A 21144-nucleotide genomic window follows, 5' to 3' on the forward strand; every position below is an offset into this window, starting at 1 on the left:
CTATACTACCGTGTTAATTCATGGCCTTTTAGCTCCATATACTAAAGAATCCTACTATTTTACGTTTGTGTTTTCAGAGCACAATTTCTGCAACATATCTAAAAGCTTCTTGTTGCAGGCATGTTTCATGAGCCTCATTATTTTTTATTTTATTTTATTCCCTGGCTTAACCTAAGTTTAGATTTTGAAGGAGTAAACTGTACTGTTCCAAAGAGCTACCTCCTGTGACATGTGTGCCATTGAGTGAGGGCTTTTTGTTTCATCTTATGTGGTGTATCACCAGTTACACTGGCAATATCTGTTGTGACTAGTCACCGTAGCCGTTTTCAGAATGAGTAAACAAGTAACTTCTAATGGTGATCACTGATCTGATTATATCTGTATAGTTTTCAAGTAACTCAAGGACACCATTTCACACTGTTTAGTGGTTCCACTTTCACTGATTAAACCACTTCTCTGGTCTCTTCCTCTGGTAGCAAAGCAGTCAGCTTGGTAATTAAATTATTTCCTGGATATTTAAATAGGCAATGTCTGCTATGTTTTCTCCATCTTTCAGATATTTTGCTTTGTTTTTGAGACTATTCCTTGCTTTCTTTATCTTGGTGAGTCTTTGGTAAAGCAGTACCTTTTCAGATCCTTCCTTGCATCCTAAGTGTTGCTGGAATATATCTGTTATGGGATGAGGAATTTTATTTTTATGGGAAGGAGAGAAAGTGCTAGCAAACAAGGAACTCTGTAATATTGAAGATCATGTCACATTTATTTAGTCAGGTTTTTTAAGTAAAATAATTTTAAGGCATTATAAAAATAACATCATTACTAAATATTCAATGCTTTTAAGATTTGTTATGCTTAGTTTATTTTTTCAAGAATAGGTCCCAAATAACACCTGACAATTAAAATTTAAAAGAAACTAAGTTTGAGTGTTTCTACTTGGTTAAAGTGGATTTTTGTGTTCCTTCTGTCTTGTGTTCTCTGTGCTGGTGCACTGTGTCCAACCATCCTTCCTTCGGTATTTTATTTTAGGGGATATGTGTTTTTCCACTGTTAGCTGAAATAAAGAAGTACTATGCATTGCATAATCAGCAATGCAGTTGAAAATAACTTCAGAGCTGAAGCATTATGCTCTTGATCATTCTACTGGGTCAATGCCCTAATCCTAATTGAGCCACTACTGCTGAACATTTACATTTCTTATTCAAGGGTTTAAACTTTAAATGGCATGTGTGACATTGAAGCTATTTAAGGAAGTGTCTTGCTCACCTGGTCAAACACCCATTCCTCACTGCATTTTGCCAATTCAATCCATTTTAGATGTAACCTCGGGTATGGTGAAAGACCCACCGGACGTCTTGGACAGGCAAAAATGCCTTGACGCTCTGGCTGCTCTACGCCACGCTAAGTGGTTCCAGGTTCGGAACATCATTTTACTTTCTTCTTGTAGCCTTATGAGAGATTAGTTCAGTTGCAATATGAATGTTTAACTGTGTGAAAACACTCAGCGTTGTTCATGCTAATAATACTTAATATTTCTCTGGTCCCTAAATTTAACTGTAGAAGGTTGAGTATGGAGGAGCTGCTTTATGCAGTTATTGCTCATTTGACATAATTTTTTTTTCCAGTCATTGAGAAGGCGATGTGGAAAGCTTGACTCGCTTGGGGTGATCATATGTTGTATATTTGTTATATATTCCATAAGGCTGCAGAGTAACTTCGCTTTAAATAATGGAATATGTGTTTAAAGCTTTGTGTTTAGATTTAAGACTTTTTTTCTATTTCTTTTAGTGCATTAAGTGTAGGGAATGAAAGGTGAGAAGCAACTGTTTGGTTTAGTGACTTTGCATTCTGGCAAAGGCACAATAAAGAAACCAAACAGATTCCCTTGACCTTTCAGTCTCTATACCTATTTCTTAGATCTTTACTTTATCCTTTTTATTTCTAATATAGAAAGATACTGTATTTATTGTTTCAAATGAACATGGGTCAAAGTGTATAGGGGATCAAGAAATGTTATTCTTGTATAACCTGTGCACTTTGACTTCTACCACCTTAAATTACTAACCCTGTATAAAATACTGCTGTAAATGGCAGCTCACGGAATAAAGTTGTAGAATGATTTGTTTCAATCTTGTATCTGAGCTTCCATTGAACAGTGGTGTTTTAGTCTTTCAACAAGTCCTGTTTGCTCTGGGTGCAAGGGTTTTAATTAATTTGATTTTGTATTGCTCTCAAGGCTAGAGCTAATGGTCTGCAATCCTGTGTGATTATCATACGTATTCTTCGTGACCTCTGTCAGCGGGTTCCTACTTGGTCTGATTTTCCAAGCTGGGTAAGTAATGTTTTTTAAATGAGTCTTCTTAATAAATATGTTACTACAAGGAAATTATGGGGAAGTGTTAATACAGTGTTTAAATTCAGACTTTTTCAACACATAATGTAGGGTTTTGTTTGGGATTTTGGGGGGGTTTTGCTAACAAATACTCCAGATTCCCTCTTAAAATACAGTTTTCTGAGGTTTTTCATTTGAAGCTGGAAGTTACTGGGTTTTTCCAAAAGAAATTTTCTTGTTCTTTTCTATTATTTGTGAGTAGATTCCTATTCTAGGTTTTAGCATATTTTTCCTTTACTTTATATAAAAGAACATATTTTTTTCTAACCACCTACTCTGAATTGCTTGTAGTTTGCTGAAGCTTATTTTAAATAATGTCAGCTGTGCCCATATAGTTCTGTGCTAACAGAAAGAACTCAAAAGAAAAAAATCATGGTCATTCTTAGGTTGATTATGTCTCTTTCTCAAGGGGAAATACCACAGTGCTTCAGTACAGCCTGTGGTTGTGTCATCATCATATTTTAGTCAGTGTCACTTAAATCTCTGGGTTGTATCAGGTCACCTTTCTTAATTCAGTTGAGTGTTCTTGGAGCATTCCTTTTGCATTGACTACCTTACAAATGCTCCAAGTACTAACAGATGTACAATCTGTGGATTGGACAAAGTTAGTCTGAAACAAATAGCTGCAACATGCATCATGTGGAAGTAAACCTAGTTCTGACTGTTGTGTTTTGCAGACCAAATCCATTTGCACTATGCTGCTTCCTTCTCAGTTTTGACAGGAAGAGCAAGCACTACCACTGTTTTGAGCAGTTGACTTTATTTAGATGAGAAATACTTTACAACTCCACTAAGTTTGCAGACAGTTTTATTAAATTACTTACAATAATATTTATTGCTTCTGGAAAAAGAGTGGAAAAGTAATGTCTGTTTTTTTAAATATTTAAATGGAAAAAATTAGTGCCAGTTTCAGTACTGCACTTCATGAAAAGTACACTAAACAAATACAGTTTAAAAGATGTTAAGTGCTCTCTTAATATCACTGTGATACTGAGTTGCCAGAGAATGAACCTTGGGCATACTTTCAAAAAAGTATCCTTACAATTGTTGCAACACAGAGCAGGGATATGGATGAAGAACAAGGAATGTGCTTCTTAATTTTCACACTATGTGTTCCAAGGCACATCCAGAGGGAAGAGAGATATGAAGCAATGTGTCAAACCTCGCTGTGTCTCAGTTCTCTCCAAAAGTGATTCCTGATTTGTTCCTGGTGCCTGATGCATTCTCAGTGACATGGATCAGTACTGGGCTGTAATCAGCTGTTCTTTTGGCCTGTAGAAAAAATCTTACTGATAAAAACAATGACAAAATGAAAGTGGTGATTTCAGCTGATGTGGATGGAATTTCATAGATTGGAGTAACAGAGTTTTCTGAATACAGATTTTTTCTTACTCTCTATACTAGAAACCTTTTACAAATGAAAGAGATGACAGAGTTTTTTTTAAAAAAACCATAAGTAGTTGTAAAAATAGAAGTCAATAGGAAGCCTGAATGGCCACAGTAGTAGCATTTCATGTACCAAAAAGTAGAAACTAAATTAGAAGAATTTTGTCAGGTTCCTACAAATTATTCAGATTTGAAACCCAGCCTTTTGTGCACATAAGCACCAGGACATCATAACTCACGTTTTCCTAGTACTGAGTTATAGACCTCAGTGTATTGTATGAGGATCCAAAAGAACTAGATTTTAATATATGCAAATTCAAGATCTGCTTTTTTTTCTTTACTGATGCACTTTGTTTCCTACTTAAAAACATCTTAATTACTGTTGCCAAATCCTGACTGCTATAGCAGGAGTATGGAAATAACATGCTCAAAAACTGAAATCTGTCAGTTAAATGGAGCTACAATAGAAAGGAATGGGCAGCTTTAGTGATTAGCACTGCCTGTAGTTATTTGCATACATCAGAATAAATATTTACACCTTGAAAGGAAAAATAAAAGGTAGCATTTGAACAACTGTAGATGTGGTGAGGAGGACAAGGTCCAAACAAAAAGTGCCTCCAAAAAACCTACCAAAAGCTATTGTTTGAGAATTAAACTTGTCAAAGAGGCAGTGAAATATCTATCTAATTCTTAGAAAGAGATCTAGAAAGTTAGTTGTTTCTTTTACAAATACTTTTGTAGGTTCTTCTAGGAAAAAATAGTGTCTAATAAAAGCTAACAAAAGGAAATATTCGCAGAAAAAAACATCAGTTCTTAAAACACAGCTAATGATTTAAACCATTTTAACTAACATCAATATGTTAGTTATGTATACATTCTGAAAATGAAATGTATACAATCAGAAAATATATTTATCATAGAGGGTTTTTTTGTACTTGTTTAACATCTGAGTTGATACTGCTTCCTAACTAGAAGAAAAATTGCTGTGAGCTTCAGTTTTGCTAAACTGAAGGACTAGTGAGGGTATTAAGCATTTTAAGGACATTACATTTTTGATAACTTTCTGTACTCTTGTTATATTTTTCTAAAGCGTCCTATTTCATTAAGTATACCCTGTACTGTATTCACGTGGCTGACAGAATCAAGTGTCCCAGAGTGTTCCATACTCTCAAAAATGGTTGGACAAGTTGTCTACCTGTACATGTAGGCTACTACTATGTAAATTTCTACATAATTACTGAAACACTTGTGATGAGAAGAAGCCCATCATAGAATCACTGAATTGGTCAAGTTGGAAAAGACCTTGAAGATTATCAAGTCCTATTGTTAACCCAGCACCACTAAACCATGTCCTTAATTGCCATATCCACATGTTTTGTGAGCACTTCCAGGGACAGTAACTCTGTCAACTCCCTGGGCACCCTGTTCCAATGCTTTAGAACCCTTTCAGTCAAAATTTTTTTTCATAATATCCAATCTAAACCTTACCTGGTGCAACTTGAGGCCATTTCCTGTTGTCCTATCATCATTTATGTGGGAAAAGAGACCACCCCCCACCTGGCTGCACCCTCCTTTTAGGTGGTTATGCACAGCAATAAGGCTACCCTGAGCCTCTTTTTCTCCAGGATAAACACCACCAGCTCCCTCTGCAGTTCCTAACAGAACTTTGTGCTCCAGATCTTTCCCCAGCTCTATTCCCTTCTCTGGACACATTCCAGCACCTCGTCTTTCTTGTGAGGAGCCAAAAACTGACCCCAGGATTTGAGCTGTGTCCTCACCAGTGCCCAGCACAGGGGGGCAGTCCTTGCCCTGGTCCTGCTGGCCACACCACTGCTGATACATTCAGGATGTCCTTGGCCTTCTTGGCCACCTGGGCACACCCTGGCTCATGTTCAGCCACTGCTGAGCAGCACCCCCAGCTCCTTTCCCACTGGGCAGTTTTCCAGCCACGCTGTCCCAGCCTGGGGCACTGCCTGGGGCTGTTGTGACCCAAGGGCAGGACCCAGCACTTGGCCTGGCTGAACCTCACACAACTGGCCCTGGCCCATGGATCCAGCCTGTGCAGATCCCTCTGCAGAGCCCCTGCCCTCCAGCAGGTCAGCACTCACACCCAGCTTGGTGCCATCTGCAAACTGGCTGAGGGTGCTCTCAATTCCCTTGTCCAGATCATGAATAAGCAGGACTGAGCTCAGCACTGAGTGCTGGGGACACCACCAGCGACCAGCTGCCAGTATCAGTACTCATTGTTCATCCAGCACCACCTTTCTTTTTATTCATCTTTATAAAATAACTGGGGTTTCTCGCATTTTAACTTAAAGCGTTCTATGATATGCAATGTTCTTCAAAATTCAAGATTCAAAATTCTCTACTGAGGAATAGTAACAGCTTTATTCTGTCTCTGTCCATCTTCCAATTTGGCTAAATCCTCCTGTTATTGGTCTAGGCTATGGAGCTGCTTGTGGAAAAAGCAATTAGCAGCGCAACTGGACCACAGAGTCCTGGAGATGCACTGAGAAGAGTTTTTGAGTGTATATCTTCAGGAATCATCCTTAAAGGCAAGTTATCTTTTATGTATTTACTAATCCATAATCTTGCTTGTAGTAAGGTAAAGATGTGTTACTAATTAGCCTGATTATTGTAGGTGGTCCTGGCCTTCTGGACCCTTGTGAAAAAGATCCTTTTGATACACTTGCTGTAATGACAGATCAGCAACGAGAGGATATTACTTCAAGTGCACAGGTAAGGGAATGTAATTGTGAAGTAACTAAATTTGAAGGATGGTTTTGTTTTGGTTCTTTTTTTTTTTTTTTTTTTTTTTTTTTTTTTTTTTTTTTTTTTTTTTTTTTGTTTTTTTGTTTTGTTTTTTTTTAATGTAGCTTTATATTGGACATGAATTGTTTTGGTTTTTTTTTTGCAGAATGTAGTCAGGTCTTACCAGCCTTAAACTAGGCATTGAACGTGTCACAGGAGAGGATGTTCGTAGTGTTCATTATTGCACTAAAATAAACGTACTTTCCTGAACAATTTCTAGCATTTTCATCTATATATCTAGGTCTAGATCTGTAAACAGGCTTACTCTACAGCAGTATGTTACTAGATTGGAAATTTTATAAATACATCTGTGTAAGATTTATATAATAGTTGTGACCATTCATGCTTGCAGTTTAAGAGGTTACTGCGTCTGTCTCTTCATTTGATCCTTTTGCTACTGATTCCTGACCATGTGTCACCCAATGTGACATGTGACAAGCCTTGGCTGCTTCACTGGAAGCCCAGAAGCCCAAACACATGTGCATTAAGCTAAGACACTACACTTAGAGAAGCAGCACAAGTGACATACACATTTTATTGTGTTGATTTTGTTTGGGGACAGAAAGATGGAATAATTAGAGCTAAGGGTAATATCACACATCACTGGTGTTCTTCCTTAATTGTTTGACAAAGTGCTCAAAATGGACATTTGTTTGTAACACAAGTAATTTTCTTTACCATTTTTCTAGTTTGCGTTGAGACTCCTTGCGTTCCGGCAGATACACAAAGTTCTAGGAATGGATCCATTACCACAGATGAATCAACGCTTCAACATCCATAATAATCGTAAAAGGAGAAGGGACAGTGATGGGGTTGATGGGTTTGAAGCAGAGGGAAAGAAGGACAAAAAAGATTATGATAACTTTTAAAAATGTTTGTCATCATTGCTAATATTGATGGTAATGAAAAGTCCATTTGTTGCCTTGCTTTTACTTCATTCATAATGATGTCTGTTTAAAACATCCAAAACCAGCTTCTGAATTAGACTTGGAAGAGAACAACCTAGCTCTTCTGTGAGATTCTGAGTATTTTAATTGGATGTACTGTACCGGACAAATTATGGATGGAAAGACTGCAAATGGAAACTTGTCATAGGAAAACACAGTTTTCCCTCTTTGTGTTTTCTTTAAATGTGTTGCTAAGTTTAGTATCTTTTCTTCTTTTTTTTTTGTCTTTTTTATTAACAAGTGCATTGTCTTCCTATCTTGACTGTATTTAACGCAGCATTTGTGCTTCTGTTGCTATGTGTATTTTGACTTTTTGTTTAGAAGTATTTTTGTTTGCCTTTGACACTAGTTTATGAGTTACTTTGTGTTAGGTAGTAAAACAGTTCCCCTCCCAATTAATATTTTACAGAAGGGGTTTTTTTTCCTTTTTTTGTAAAGTGAGACTGCAGGATCATGTTTTTTTCTAAATGTGAAGGGGTTACAACACAATTGTCCTGCCATTTGAGTGCTCAGAATTAAATGTTTTTGCCAATCTTGTGGCATTTGTCTCCTTAGTGTGATATAACGGTGTAATTAAGACAAATTTGTGTTAATCTAATCGAGTTTGCTGTTAGTTGTGCATTAGCAGTATAAAAGCTAATATATACAGTATGGTCTTGCAACAGTTTTAAAGCCGCTGCATAATTGATCAAAGATTTGCATGATGGGTTTTGTTTTTCTTTTTTTAATAGAAGGGCTTTAAAAACTATTATCTTAGGTTAAATGCATAGGTCTTTGTATGATTGACTTCGTGACATAGCAAGGCCAAAAAATAACTTTCTGAATTTCTTTTCTCAACAAGCAAAGGTGGGCATTTTCCATTTAGACAAAGTTAGTCATTCTTTTCAGTCAACTTTGTCGGTATGGTATTAATGCCTCTCAGCCCTTAAAATAAATGTTTGTCATATCAGTGCCTGTGAGGTTATTCCTTATATCTGTTCCTGTATAAACTTTGTGATTTTTTTCAATAATTCAAATTTTAAAAGTGAAGTATTACTTAAAAAGTGAAGGTTATCAAAGAAAAAAACCCAGAAAATTATTTGCTGTGGCCATAGTGTATGCTTATGTCTCTTTCAAAAATCTAAATATAGCAGTGGTGTAAGTAAAGTTACATCATACTGTTGATGTATGCTCTGGTACACAGGTGTGATTTGTTGTCACAGCACTACAGTGGAATACACAAATAAAAGTTAAAATTTATTAAGCGACTAAATTTCATTACACACTGGAAACTGAATTTTCACTTACTCTGTTAAATGTGTATTATGCTTTGTTGCAAACCCATAAAACACAGATTAACATAGACTAACATTCCGATAGCTACTTTATTGATGGCTGTAGAAGAGTATCACATGTGACAAAGATAATTTGTTATTTCTGATACCATTTATTAAGAAAAGCCCAACTTCTGTTCCATTTCAAGGTCGAATTTATCTTTGACCTTTTTAATAAGCAACTATTGGAGCAGGGGGCATGTTTCTGTTCCCAGCATCTACTGCTAACCAGTGTGGGCCTATGGAATAAAAATACAATATTTTAGAAAAACTGAGGGAATCTAAAGACTTAAAAAAGAAAAACACTTAATAATAGTGTTCTGCAAGCATCAGAGTGCAATTTTCAAGGGAGTGATTATAAGGGGTTAGCATATAAAAGTAAAGCTTTCTCATTGTAGGAAAGCTTTCTAAATAATTAGAAATACAAAAAGCAGAAATGCTTTGAAGTTACTTAAAAAATTACACTCATTTTGTTGTCCAGCCTTCATGCATAGCTCCAAGCATATGCTTGTTCTAGGGGATATCTTGCTGCCATTGTGTCTAGTTAGCCATTACTATTTATTTTGAAAGCTACAGGTGCTATTCATGTGGCTAGTTCAACTCCATACCAAAGTTTCTTTCCTCATAAGGCAAACTTGTCTATTCAGGAATGTGACCCTAAAAGGATTAAAAAGGTCAAAGATGTATTTTAGATTTTCTGTATTTTTGTTCTACTGGCTTTTAGCTCCTAACCAGTTTCTGGATCTTTTGAAATATTGTATACTTAAAGTGATTCCACATTAAATATGAAGCTGTGACCATGATTTTTGTGCTGTGTGGTGAAAGGTGAATTTGCGGTTTATTTCTGGTGTTCTTGCCCATTTTAATGGATAACTTCTGACTCTTGTTAACAAATCTAAGAATGTAAAGACAAGATTTTCAAAAGTACAGAGCTAGCTTTGACTTAAAGAGTACACTGTGCACTTGGGAAGGCAAAACTGACTAAGTGAGCATTTTAATACCCTCTGTTTTGGTAATGCTGGCAGTTTACTAATAAGCATTGTTCACATTTTTTATTCAGAAGTGCTTTGTGTTAAATCCCACAGTTACAAACACTGTAGTCTTCATTCACAAAAGGGAGATGTACACAGAAAGGATATTCCCCCCCAGGCTCACCGCAGAGGAGCAGTTTGTGAACATGTGAACTGTTCTGTTTCAAAGCTTTTTTCAATTTTGACGTGGCTTCCTAGTTCATAATTGTGTCCTGTCTGTGGGCAGAGTGGTTTCACATGGATCTGTGCATAAAGGCACTGTTAGAAGATAAAGTCTGTTAGACGCAGTCCATCGACTTCTTGCCCTTTTATGAAATTCTAGATGAACAGTTAAACCTGCAGAACTATTGAATATGATGGGTTCATTTGCAGCTTCTATTTTTAGACTTTTTAGTACTTAAAATTTTTCTGCCTAGAAAACTTCCAACAGTTGGAATCAGCTTTAAATATTCCTGCAAAAATGTGCATGAATATTTAACATTCTTTTTGCTGGTTGAATACCTGCTGATCATTAGTCTGTTAAATATCACACAATGCCAAATTAGTTTCTTTATTAAGCAATTAAGACTTGTTTGGAATAACCAAACAGATTTGAATAGCATAGCATTAATAATGGTGGACAATAGACAAAGTTAGCAATGGTTTCTTCTATTTATATTTCAGTTTTACAAAGCAGAGTGATAGAGTCAACAAAATCATCTGTTTTTCTTCATTTTTTTTAATGACAGCTGTAAACCAAAGAGCCTTTTAGCCAAAAAGGCTAGCAAATTAAATTACTCTTGAGAGATTCTTCTATTGATCTCAGAAGATCTTTTTGTCCTTCAGTATGGTATTTCTCAGACTTTCAAAATGAAAGAGATAGCTGGTATTTTTGGAAAAGAAAAAAAAAATCCAAGGAGTGTTCTCTATAGACTTACCACAGCAGTTTTGAATTATATCCAAATGAAAATCAGACTTCATTCCATAAATATCTATTAATCTGTATTCTTACACTTTGTTCCACTTTTTTGGCTTGCATTATGAAAGTCTGAGAGAAGCTTGCTGTTTTTTATTGAACTTTCTGATTGTTTACAGTTTGCATTTTACGAAACACTCCCCTAATAATACTCAACAAATGTCCAGTTGCCAGCAAGGGCAAAAGTCACTGTTTGTCAAGGACTGGCAGCTCTTGCTGGGGATGTTGACCCTGCGCAGTGCACACCATCCCACATGTCATGGTCCTTACATACCTGCGTTAGTAAGGGTCATAGTTTAGAAAGATCTTTAACACTGGTGTTTTCTTAGACTTTTGCAAAACCATGGCCACCAGTATTTATTGCAGGGTAGTTTAAAGCATACCAGCTTGCAGAGGCTCAGCCACTAGGTTAAATAATATATATTCTGCATCAGTCCTGTTTGAGCTGATGCCTTGAATCACAATAAACATAGGATGGCATCAAGAAACCTTTGTGGATTTTGTAAATTTTCTGTCATTAAAAATCTAAGACCAGAGAGTTTGACCAAAACAAATGGTTTTTTCTACAGTAAAAAGGTTACTGTAACATTAAAAGTGAGACAAAAGGCCTCTTGTTTCAACACAAGAATCACAAACCTTTATATAACCTCTTTTGTTTCCTTTTCTGCATGCTGTATTGTGTTTGTATCAGTAAGATGCCTATATAATCAGACTATGTAAGACAACCTTATCACAGACTTGTGGCACACATTTAAGTTTGACAGTAATTTTCTGGTTATACAACTTAATGAACACTCTGGGAGAGATGAAGGTGCCTGAATACAGGAGTTTACTGTCATGTTTTACACACTCCTTGGCTATGTGCTGCTCCAAAAGGGGATGGCTTTCATCGGAGGTGCTGGCCCACAGCTGCCAGTCCTACATGGATACCTCAGCATGGCTTAGGATGTTAAGAATGCCACTGCTTAGGTAACTACTTCATATTTTCACACGTGAGAGAAAAGCATGGTACATTTAAGAACTGGAGCCAATGATCCAGGATGTTGCCAGTATAGTCATATGGAATTGCAGCTTCAGGAAAGTGGGATAATCATGGTGGTATCAGCAGCAGAGGGTGCTTGTCACAAGAAAAGTGTCTGTGATAATGAAATGCCATCCCACTTTCTACTAATAACTCCAATATTTTATTTCTAAGTGGAAAGGGAATAAAATACAAGAGAACAGACTTTTCTGTATTGACAGGAAGGGACCTGCAGTCATTGTCAGTCACTTGCCTGCCCGCTCAGGGCTGGCCGCGTTGTTAAGGGCACTGTCCAGATGCTGTTGAGCACTGACAGACTGGGGGCTCCTCCACTTCTCTAGGAAGCTGCTCCAGTGCTTGACCACCCTCTCTTTATAGAATTGCCTCCTAATGGGCAGGAAAGCTCTCCTGGTGCAGCTGTGAGCTGCTCCCTCATGTCCTGTCCCTGGATTTCAGGGAGGAGAGCTCAGTACCTCCCCGTGTCCTTCCCTTCTTCAGGAAGCTGCAGAGAGCAGTGGGGTCACCCTTCAGCCTCCCTTTCCCCGAAGTGGACAAGCCCAAATTCCTCAGCTGCTCCTCACAGGGAGTTCCTTCCAGCCCTCCCACCAGCTTTGTTTTCCTCGTCAGAGCACCTTCAAGGACCTTTCCACCCCTCTCCAGCGGCAGGTCCCAGCAGGCCCCAGGTGAGGCGGCCCCGAGGCTGAGCCCAGCGGGACCATCCCCTCCCTGGGCCGGCTGTGCCGGGCTCAGGGCTCTGTCCAGCCACTCCTCTCCCACTTCATCCCTGTACTTGGCATTACCCCATCCCAGGTGCAAAATCCAGCATTTGAACTTGGTACATTTCATTCCATTAGAAAAGTGGGGGTGGGGGGAAAAAAACGAAACCAAAAAACCAAACAAGAAAAATGGCAACAAAAAGAACAGAATTAATTAAATGGGTCCAACTTAAGAAATAAGATGGGGAAGGCCATTAGAGAGCCCATCTACAAATCAAAAGTAAAATAAAAAGGAAAAAAAATTATATCAATTCTCAACAACAGTCAGCTCCAAAAAATAGTGTAGAGCCTTTCAAAGAGAAAGGCTCTGTTTCAGCAGAGAGCATTATTGGCAACTCATTCAGCAACTCCCCAAAACCATAAAAGAAAAAAGAAGCTCCAGGTGATTCAGGAGTTTAAGACTGAAATGGTTTAGGCCAGTGGAACTGAGGTGTTAAATATGTTACATTCCATGTATGGCAAGTGAGCTGTGGGAAAAGGTGAAGGAAAAGCTGAAGAGGTTTTACTGACTTTTCATGCATCTCTCCTGCTTCACAGACATCTACATCTGGACTCCATGCCTTGCATGTGAATGGAGAGTGTTAAAGAGTGTGTGAGGACGCTTTCCCACATATTTGGAAACCTAAGGGAATGCTCCACAGCCAAAAGGAAAAGTGCAGTTTTATGCGCTAGATCCTCAGGGCTGTGTTTGAAGTGTCCCTGTGTGCTCCCAGCAGCAGAGAGCGCTGTGTCCTCAGCAGCAGCTCCCACTGGAAAGCCAGAGCTCGTTTTCATCTTTCTGTGGCAAGCACGAAGGGAAAACTGATATTTTAGCCATTACAGCGCTCCTCTCTATTGCTAAAGTATGCATTTTAAAATAATTTTAAAATAATTCTTTAACGAAGCACCAAAGTCATCATGGCAGCAAAATCCCAAATAAAATCTGCTAGTGATTTAGAAGACAGCAATGGTTAGAAACACAGCCAGGACTATATCCTGAATAAATTAGAAGTAAATACTGTAGGGGTGTAAAGAAATTACACAAGTCAGAGTAGGCATAGCAGAAGGAAGAAGAGAGATTCGATTTTGAGTCACTGAGGGCTGCAAAGAAGAAATTCTGCAAAGTAAGGACTCCCACTGAGGAAGGCAATCTGAGAAAGAGGTTATAAAGGGAGTGTTGATTAAATGTGTGTCAAAAGACTATCTGGGAAATCACTGAGAACAGGAGGAGAGGGGCATCTCAGATAAAAATATTGAGTGAGGGGGTATGGTGTGGCTTTTCTTTCCCGTATCTATTTCTTAAGAAATTTCTTGCAGCTGCTGTCAGGGGTGATTCCAGGGCAATAGATTCAGGATAAGCATTCCTTACATGACAGTGGTAAATCATAAATCAGGATTCTGGATGCTTTAACTAATGTCCCCAGCAAGTCCTCCAGCGTATCCAAAGGCATAAGATGAGCCAATTTACAAGCTATGGGACCAGCTCAGGGCTCCTGTTACAGAAGTAGCCAGGGCTGAAGTGTTTCCCAGGAAGCAGTGATGCATTCAGAGAACACAGATCTTAAACGCAACGGTCTGGGACAAAGTCCACGCAATAAAATTCCGCCAGTCCTGTCCTGGTTTATATATTCTCCCTGAGGAAAAGTCCCTCTACAAATTTTACCCAGATACCAGAAAACAAGATATTTAAAATAACTTATTTCTGTAGAAAAACCTGGAGTTCTGGAAGTGCAGGTGATTTCTGTAATCCTCAAAAAAAAAATGTTTCCAAATACCCCTCTGACATTCAGGCATGCCAGATTGCCATATGGATATCAGCATGAATATTTTAATTCTAGCATGAATGCATTTTAATTCTAGAAAGTTTGGTCAATAAATTTTCCAAGAGTCTGAAGATAAAAACCACAGCAATTGCAAAGAAAAATATTCTAGTAAATCAAAAGCATTTGCTAACAGGGAAGAATACATGGATTTATAAGATTTCTTTTAAAGATTTGCTGCTTCTATAAAGCTTGCTACTTCAAAGACTCATTTGTCTTAGCCAAATAGAAGTGTGCCTTGCTTAAACAAGAGCCTTTTTGAATTCGGGGTCAGTAAAGGGAAGCCTCTAGACTCACGTTTGTGTTTTGCCATGAGTTTCTGCTAAAGAGCATGTAGCCTTCCTGAAGGAGTAGGTTTGTGCCTGTTTCTCAGATTATCTGGGCTGGATTTTTTAGTTGCAGTAGTTGTATGGGAGGTGGGGATGACAGCATGAGCTGGATGGCTTCTTTCATTACCGGACATCCATGATTACTGACACACACATGCATTTTCATTAGGAAATCAAAACCAATAGTAAGTCAAGGTCCTGGTGGGCAAAGTAAAACCAGCACATTTTTTCACTGTGGTCATGCAGCAGGTACAATTTTCACTGATAAAGGAAAGAACAGAAGAGCCAGGACACAGCCAGTAAAAACTTTCAAGTCTGTATTTGTCCTTCCCAAAGAGAAGAGGTAACTGTGTAGGCTTCATAATGAGTATTCCTCCCCATGGACATGCTGGAACTGATCCATCCTGAACCCTGTAATTCAGACACTGGATGGTTCTCACTAGCTTTGCTTTGCTTCTCCTCATGCCCCGCAGGAAGAGTCCTGCACAAGAGCAACTATTTAACTAGATGGACCAGATTCCTAGCTAGTGACAGTCAGCTGGACATCTCTCCCAAGGACTTTTCATCCACATTGCATTTGAAGAAGTGACTTGGGAAGAAAGAATCAGGACACCCCAAGGACACCTTGCAGATTTTTTTCACCAGCCAGCTTAGGGAGTGCCGCCAAATTGGGAGCTGAATATTGCTTTTTTTTTTTTTTTTTTTTTTTTTTTTTTTTTTTTTGTTTTGTGGCATTCATTCCAAGACAGAAGGGTCAGTTCATATCCTTTGATATCAGGAGGGTTGCAATTAAATTTATCGGTCTTGTTATTTACGAGCTCATGATCCTTAGGACCTCCCTTTGGACTGCAGGGTTAGAAGAAACAAGGGTGAGAGGAGAGCCCTGATGTAACTTTGCCTCGCATCCAGCCATGGTGTAGGCTTTTTCCCGATGCAGATGGGATTTGGCTCACCCTTTGTGTACTGTTATACCCAGTCAGAAGTAATTTCTGTTCACAGCATTTTGGAGAATAAAATAAAGAAGTTCACCACATGACAAAGAAGTCTGTGTGTGCCCACAAACAAGTAATTGTGTTTGCTTCAAAATAGCTAAAAAAAGGTGAGGAACTTCCCTAGCCCTTGTATTCTTATTTGTGACACCCATGGTTTCCTGGGTGAGTAGAGTTGTTAAAAAGTTACTCACTTCCTCTTCTCCCACTTGTAGCTATTAAGAGAAGGTGATATTGCTGTTTGATGTGAGGTGCTTTGTTCCCTGAGTTTTCACAACTCTCACAGCAATATTTTGTTTTCCATCCTCAAGTTTAAGACATGTAATTCCCAACTGCATCTCTATGGCTAAAGTAAACACTCTGGTGCAGGGTGTGTTCCAGCAGTTAATGCCTCTGTCCCGCTCTCCGTGGTGCAGTTGTTAATTTGGTCTTGCACTCTTCTGTGTGGGTATTTTGGAACTGTATGTCCCAAAAGGCAGATGAACCTTCCTGGCTAGAATGGTTAGGAAGGTTAGCTCTGGAAGGCCCTGGTAGAACAAAAACATTCAGTAATTAAGGGATGGACACAAAATGGCACTGATCTGTATTGCTGCCCCTGAAGGAAGTGCTGTTTGCCATCTGAGTCACGATGTGTGGCCATGTGGGACATCCCAGATGGCTTTACTTAAGAAGAAAATTGCATCTCTTCAACCACCTTCAGGGAGGAACTGGGCACATAGTGTCTCAGGACTGAGACGTGGGATGGAACAGGAATCAGAGCCAGATATTTCATCTGAGGAAAGCAGGAGTAGATCTGCTCTCCCTTTACCCAGAGAGATTAGGTTCTCACAATGAGGAGTAGAAAACTGCTTAAGAAATTGAATCGCACAACACAATCAGTAGAGAAAGGCCACTGCAACAAAGATAAAACATAAAAGGTTTATATAGGACAGTGTTACACAATCTCTGACCATATACTTCAAAAATAGGCTCATCTCAAAGGTGACAGACAGCAATCTGAACCACATTCAGAAACTAATTCCTGAAGGACACTGAAAGTACTGGAAAATGAAAATGTCACTGTGAATACAGTATTAGAAGTAGTATCTTAGATCAGAACCCTTTTATGGTTTTTGTTGTTGTTTTCTTTTTTTAGAATTGTATTAATTTGCAGAAAGCTAACATTCATGACTTTTCACAGAAAATTCTCTTAGCCTGTATAAAGCAGAGGTAGCTGCTGGCTGTCTACAGACTGATTCGGTGACCTTCTCCCACAGGACATCTCAGTATATTGCTCATTTCTGATTTTTTCCCTGATAGCTCCCAGTAATCTGACTTCCAGCTTCATCTTAAGTCTTCTTTATTTCTTACATACTGATTTCAGCCACTTTAGTGTGTTGTCTTAAAACACTAAAGTCCTAAACCAAGTTACTTAATTGAACAGCATAAATAGGGAGTATCAGACCCAGCATACATGGGAGATCTCTGTATACTCAGGGTAAATCCAACACTTTGGGACAGCTCCTCCCTTCTGAGCTGCACACAAGCATCTGCAGTGCTCTGTGCAATGCCAGAGTAACTATACAGGTACACCAGAAATACCCAGATTTGCACACATAAATGCAGTTCTTCTGGTAAGGCCCAGACAAATGTGAAAATAAGAAAAATCAAATTGTGCATACAGGCAGATTTTCTGAATAGGAAGATCATGAAACCTTGACAACTGATAATTGTTTGAGATCCTCTTTTGAGATGCTACTTCAAATTCTTTATCTCTTTGTCATCAGTGGAGTTGCATGTACTAAAAGCAGTGTCCAGATCTGGATCCAGCCATGACGAGAGTTCAAAGTGGAGCACAGCTGCAGATTCCTGCCTCTGATTTGCCACTCTGGAATGGGAGTTATGCACACCTGTGACTTTGCAGGTCTGCAGGACTGCAAAGGCTTCCTCTATTTTCTTCAAAAAGGGGAAATGGGGAGTAGAAATTAGACATAGTCATGCAAGTTTGCTCAACACTCATGAATAGTTTTAAAAATTCATTATATCAGTCCAACCAAAGCACCCACACCACACAATGGCCTGCAATCCCAAAGCATCCAATCACCCTTTGCACTCTCAAAGGTGCTGAGATTTACAAAGGGCCAGGTTCAGAAAAGCTGAATTGTGGTACAAAGAGATGATGTGTTCCATCATCTTCACTAACTGTGCTCCAGATACTGCCCAGGATAATGCGTTATCCAGGACACTTACTTCCCACAACCAAGGAAATGCTGACAAGGAGGACTGCCACAATGGAAAATATGAGATACTGCTTGCAGTTAAGAGGATAACGGAAAGGAAACTGCTAGAGAAGCTGCAAAGAGCGCCTTGTGTCTCCTTTCCATCAGCTGTTGTGCCACTGAGCCTGGGCACAGCTGAGAATTCAGCCCAAGGAATTATTCAAACTAATAGCATGTGAATTTTTTAAACAAAGTAATCTCTCTTTATAGAAAGAGCAGAGCTGGTCTGTGAGTTTCCCTGCTGCAGGCAGCATTAAATTCTGTGATTATACTTCTAGAAAGAGAAAAGTATCAGGATGAAATGGCAACAGTTAAATGCCATATATTCTTCACCACTACAGACAATCTAGAACTTGGCTTTTAAAAAGTTTTACTGTTCTACATTTGCATGATAGTCATTGGTTTACTTTTAAAATTGAACAAAAGTTAATTACATTATTTGATACACTGTTTTTCTTTTTAATGAATTGAAAGTCAATGGCAGCATGGAATAACACTTCCCATTTAGAAGAAACATAGGAAGACCTATCCTATTAACACACCATTCCAGGAACTTCAGTTTGTTGTAGAAATTTTATTTTAGAAGTATTTATTAATGAAAAGAACAATCCCAAATGATTGAACATCATTGAACTGTCTTATTTCCTCGTTGGTATGGAGCAATTTGGAACAACCCAGAGTGACAATGCTGAAGAGAGGGACCACGTTAAAATGACAGAAAAGTAAGTATGTAAATACATAAGTGAGAGGCACTAGATGACTGGGGGGAGTGTAAAGACAAGGGTGGGGAAGGAGGGCACTCTGAAAGGCCAACTTCAGCCTGACCAAGTTGAATTCCCGAGGTGCTCTGAGCACTGGGCAGTCTTTTGAGTCTGTTTCTTAACAAGGAATTTATTTGCTGCCCCCATTGCCTTGAGAAGGAGCCTATTTCTCTCCAGTGTCTGCAGGAGGAATCTACAGAGATGATGTGGCTGGGCTGAAGTTGACTTTTGTGAGTACTCCCCACAGACGGTCCAGATTTTAGAAGAGAAAGTGAGAACACATTGTTCTTCCTGGGGAAAGGGAAAAACATGGAAGCCCTTGGTGCTTGGTAACCTGCTGGCACAGAGTCAGGGTTGCAGTTGGCCCTTTCAGATGCTAATGTTCTTCTCTGAATTAAGTCGTGATAGCTTTATTTCTTCCATTCCATTAAAAATGAACTAAGGGGGGGACACAAATCCAGCCCCCAAATTCTAGAAAAAAGTCTTCAAATCCCTTCGGCAATGGGTTCAGTCCCACACACTTCGCATCCTGGGGAACAAACCCCAGGACGAAGCACTCCCTGTTCATCCCATGCTCACCCTGTGAGTATTTTGCTGATGAAGAATAGCAGTTACACTCAGATTTTTTTCATGTTTGGCTTTTTTTGATGACAAGATGAAGACTGAATTCCCATGTGCTGTGTGGGAATTAAGGCTCCTTTTGCACTTCCGATCAGAGTTAAGACTCTGGCCTGGTGTCAAAACATCCCTTCCTCTGCGAAAAATGCTATGTCAGTAAGTAGCTGATTTTTGCCTCAGTGTGCTGTAAACCTCAAGGCATTCTGAGGTATTCACATTATTCCCACTCTAAATTCAGGTATTTTAAAAGACTTTTTTTTTTTTTAATGTTATTCTCTTTCTTTAAGTACTTAATACACTGGAGAGCACAGAGGTGGTGTTCCACATTTCCCCTCACTCTGGATTTGCACCAGTTTAATCCCATGGGGTCTACTTTTGACCTATGCAGCTGAGGTCAGATGTGACACAAGGAATAATGTGGAAGCAGCTGTGGTGGAACGAAACATGAGAGCTCTTCAGCGTGGGATCCCGTACCAGGATAGCCTTTGTTATAAAACTACTAATGAAAGCTAATCTCTGAGTTGTTTCAAGTTTTTGTCCAGAGAGAAGTTGATTAAATCCAAAAGACTTTTCATTCCTTGACTCTGAAAACAAGGAAGTTGCTTTATTTCTGAATTGAAACAGTCACTCCATTTAACTTTTATAAATGCTGTCTTACAACTGCATGTAATCTTTTTTCTTCCTCCTGTAGTTTTCCTAGGTCTGGGTTTGGAGCAAAGTAAATAAAGTGAAGTATTAAAGCAAAAAGAGGGGGAAATTATATGAAAAGTGCTTATCACTAATATTTGAAGGAGCTGTTGATATTCACGTCCTATGGTCTACTGAAGTTTGTAAAGTATGTTTTATTTTTGTAAAAATATTTCCACAGTCTACTCTGCACAAATTGTCTCCTCGGTTACCATTTGCCATTTGAATTGCTGGGTAGTCTTGCTGCATTGCCACCGGCTGCTTACAATATTTGCGTTGTTCTGTACCCATATAAAAATGAGGCTTTTAAAAGTAACCTACATACCAGTTAAACCTGGTGTATATTTACAGCTCTGATTATACCTTGTTCAAAGATGACATTCCAGGGAGGCTGTGGCTGTAACACATTAAATAGGCATAGGGCAGAGGACTTCTCAAGGTGTATCAGCAGTCACATTTTAGAGGGTTTTGAGGATTATTTGATGGAAAGTGTGTTTTATGTAATTTTTCTTGCAATTCTCCTGCCACAAGTAACAGTCTGCATCTCGATGCCTTGGTTAGATTTTCCCTAATGCTGAGTTGCCGAGCGTGCACAGATACAACACAGGCATTTGGCAGCTGAGTGAGAAACAGTGCAATAGATGATTTAAACGAAGTTTAGATGCAATATTAGGAATAAAGTCTTTACTTGAGGGGGGTGAGGCAGTGGCACTGGCTGCCCAGAGCAGCCGTGGATGCCGCATCCCTGGCAGTGCCCAAGGCCAGGCTGGATGGGGCTTGGAGCAACCTGCTGGAAGGTGTCCCTGCCCACGGCCGGGGGCTGGATCCAGATGAGCTTTAAGGTCCTTTACAGCCCTAACCATTCTGCGATTTTTTGACTCTATGGAAGTGACGGCTGGATCAAGGACCAGGCCAGGAGCGGGAGGTCCCCGAGCGGCGGGGGATCCCCGCCGGCTCCGCCGCGCCCCTCAGGCCGAGGGCAGCGCCGAGCGGGCACCCCGGGCAGCCCAGCGCCGCGCGGCGCTGAGGGGCGCGGGCACGCCCCGTGAGGGCGGCCGCGGCGGGGAGGCGGTG

The 21144-nt window shown here is 39.4% G+C and overlaps 1 protein-coding gene across 2 annotated transcripts in view; it reads left to right on the forward strand.

Annotated features, from left to right (window-relative positions):
- ZFR (zinc finger RNA binding protein) overlaps positions 1-9649 on the forward strand; it is a 47556-nt gene extending 37907 nt beyond the window's left edge. For both annotated transcript variants that reach the window (XM_041419119.1, XM_041419127.1), the window contains exons 16-20: positions 1315-1412; positions 2234-2329; positions 6219-6330; positions 6417-6514; positions 7276-9649. In XM_041419119.1, the coding sequence (XP_041275053.1) occupies positions 1315-1412; positions 2234-2329; positions 6219-6330; positions 6417-6514; positions 7276-7455 (584 nt within the window). In that variant the 3' untranslated portion in view covers positions 7456-9649. The remainder of the gene's footprint in view (positions 1-1314; positions 1413-2233; positions 2330-6218; positions 6331-6416; positions 6515-7275) is intronic.
- The last annotated feature ends 11495 nt before the right edge of the window (positions 9650-21144 follow it).

This window comes from Onychostruthus taczanowskii, unplaced genomic scaffold, assembly GCF_017590055.1.
Source record: "Onychostruthus taczanowskii isolate IOZ18803 unplaced genomic scaffold, ASM1759005v1 scaffold108, whole genome shotgun sequence".
Lineage (NCBI taxonomy): Eukaryota > Metazoa > Chordata > Aves > Passeriformes > Passeridae > Onychostruthus > Onychostruthus taczanowskii.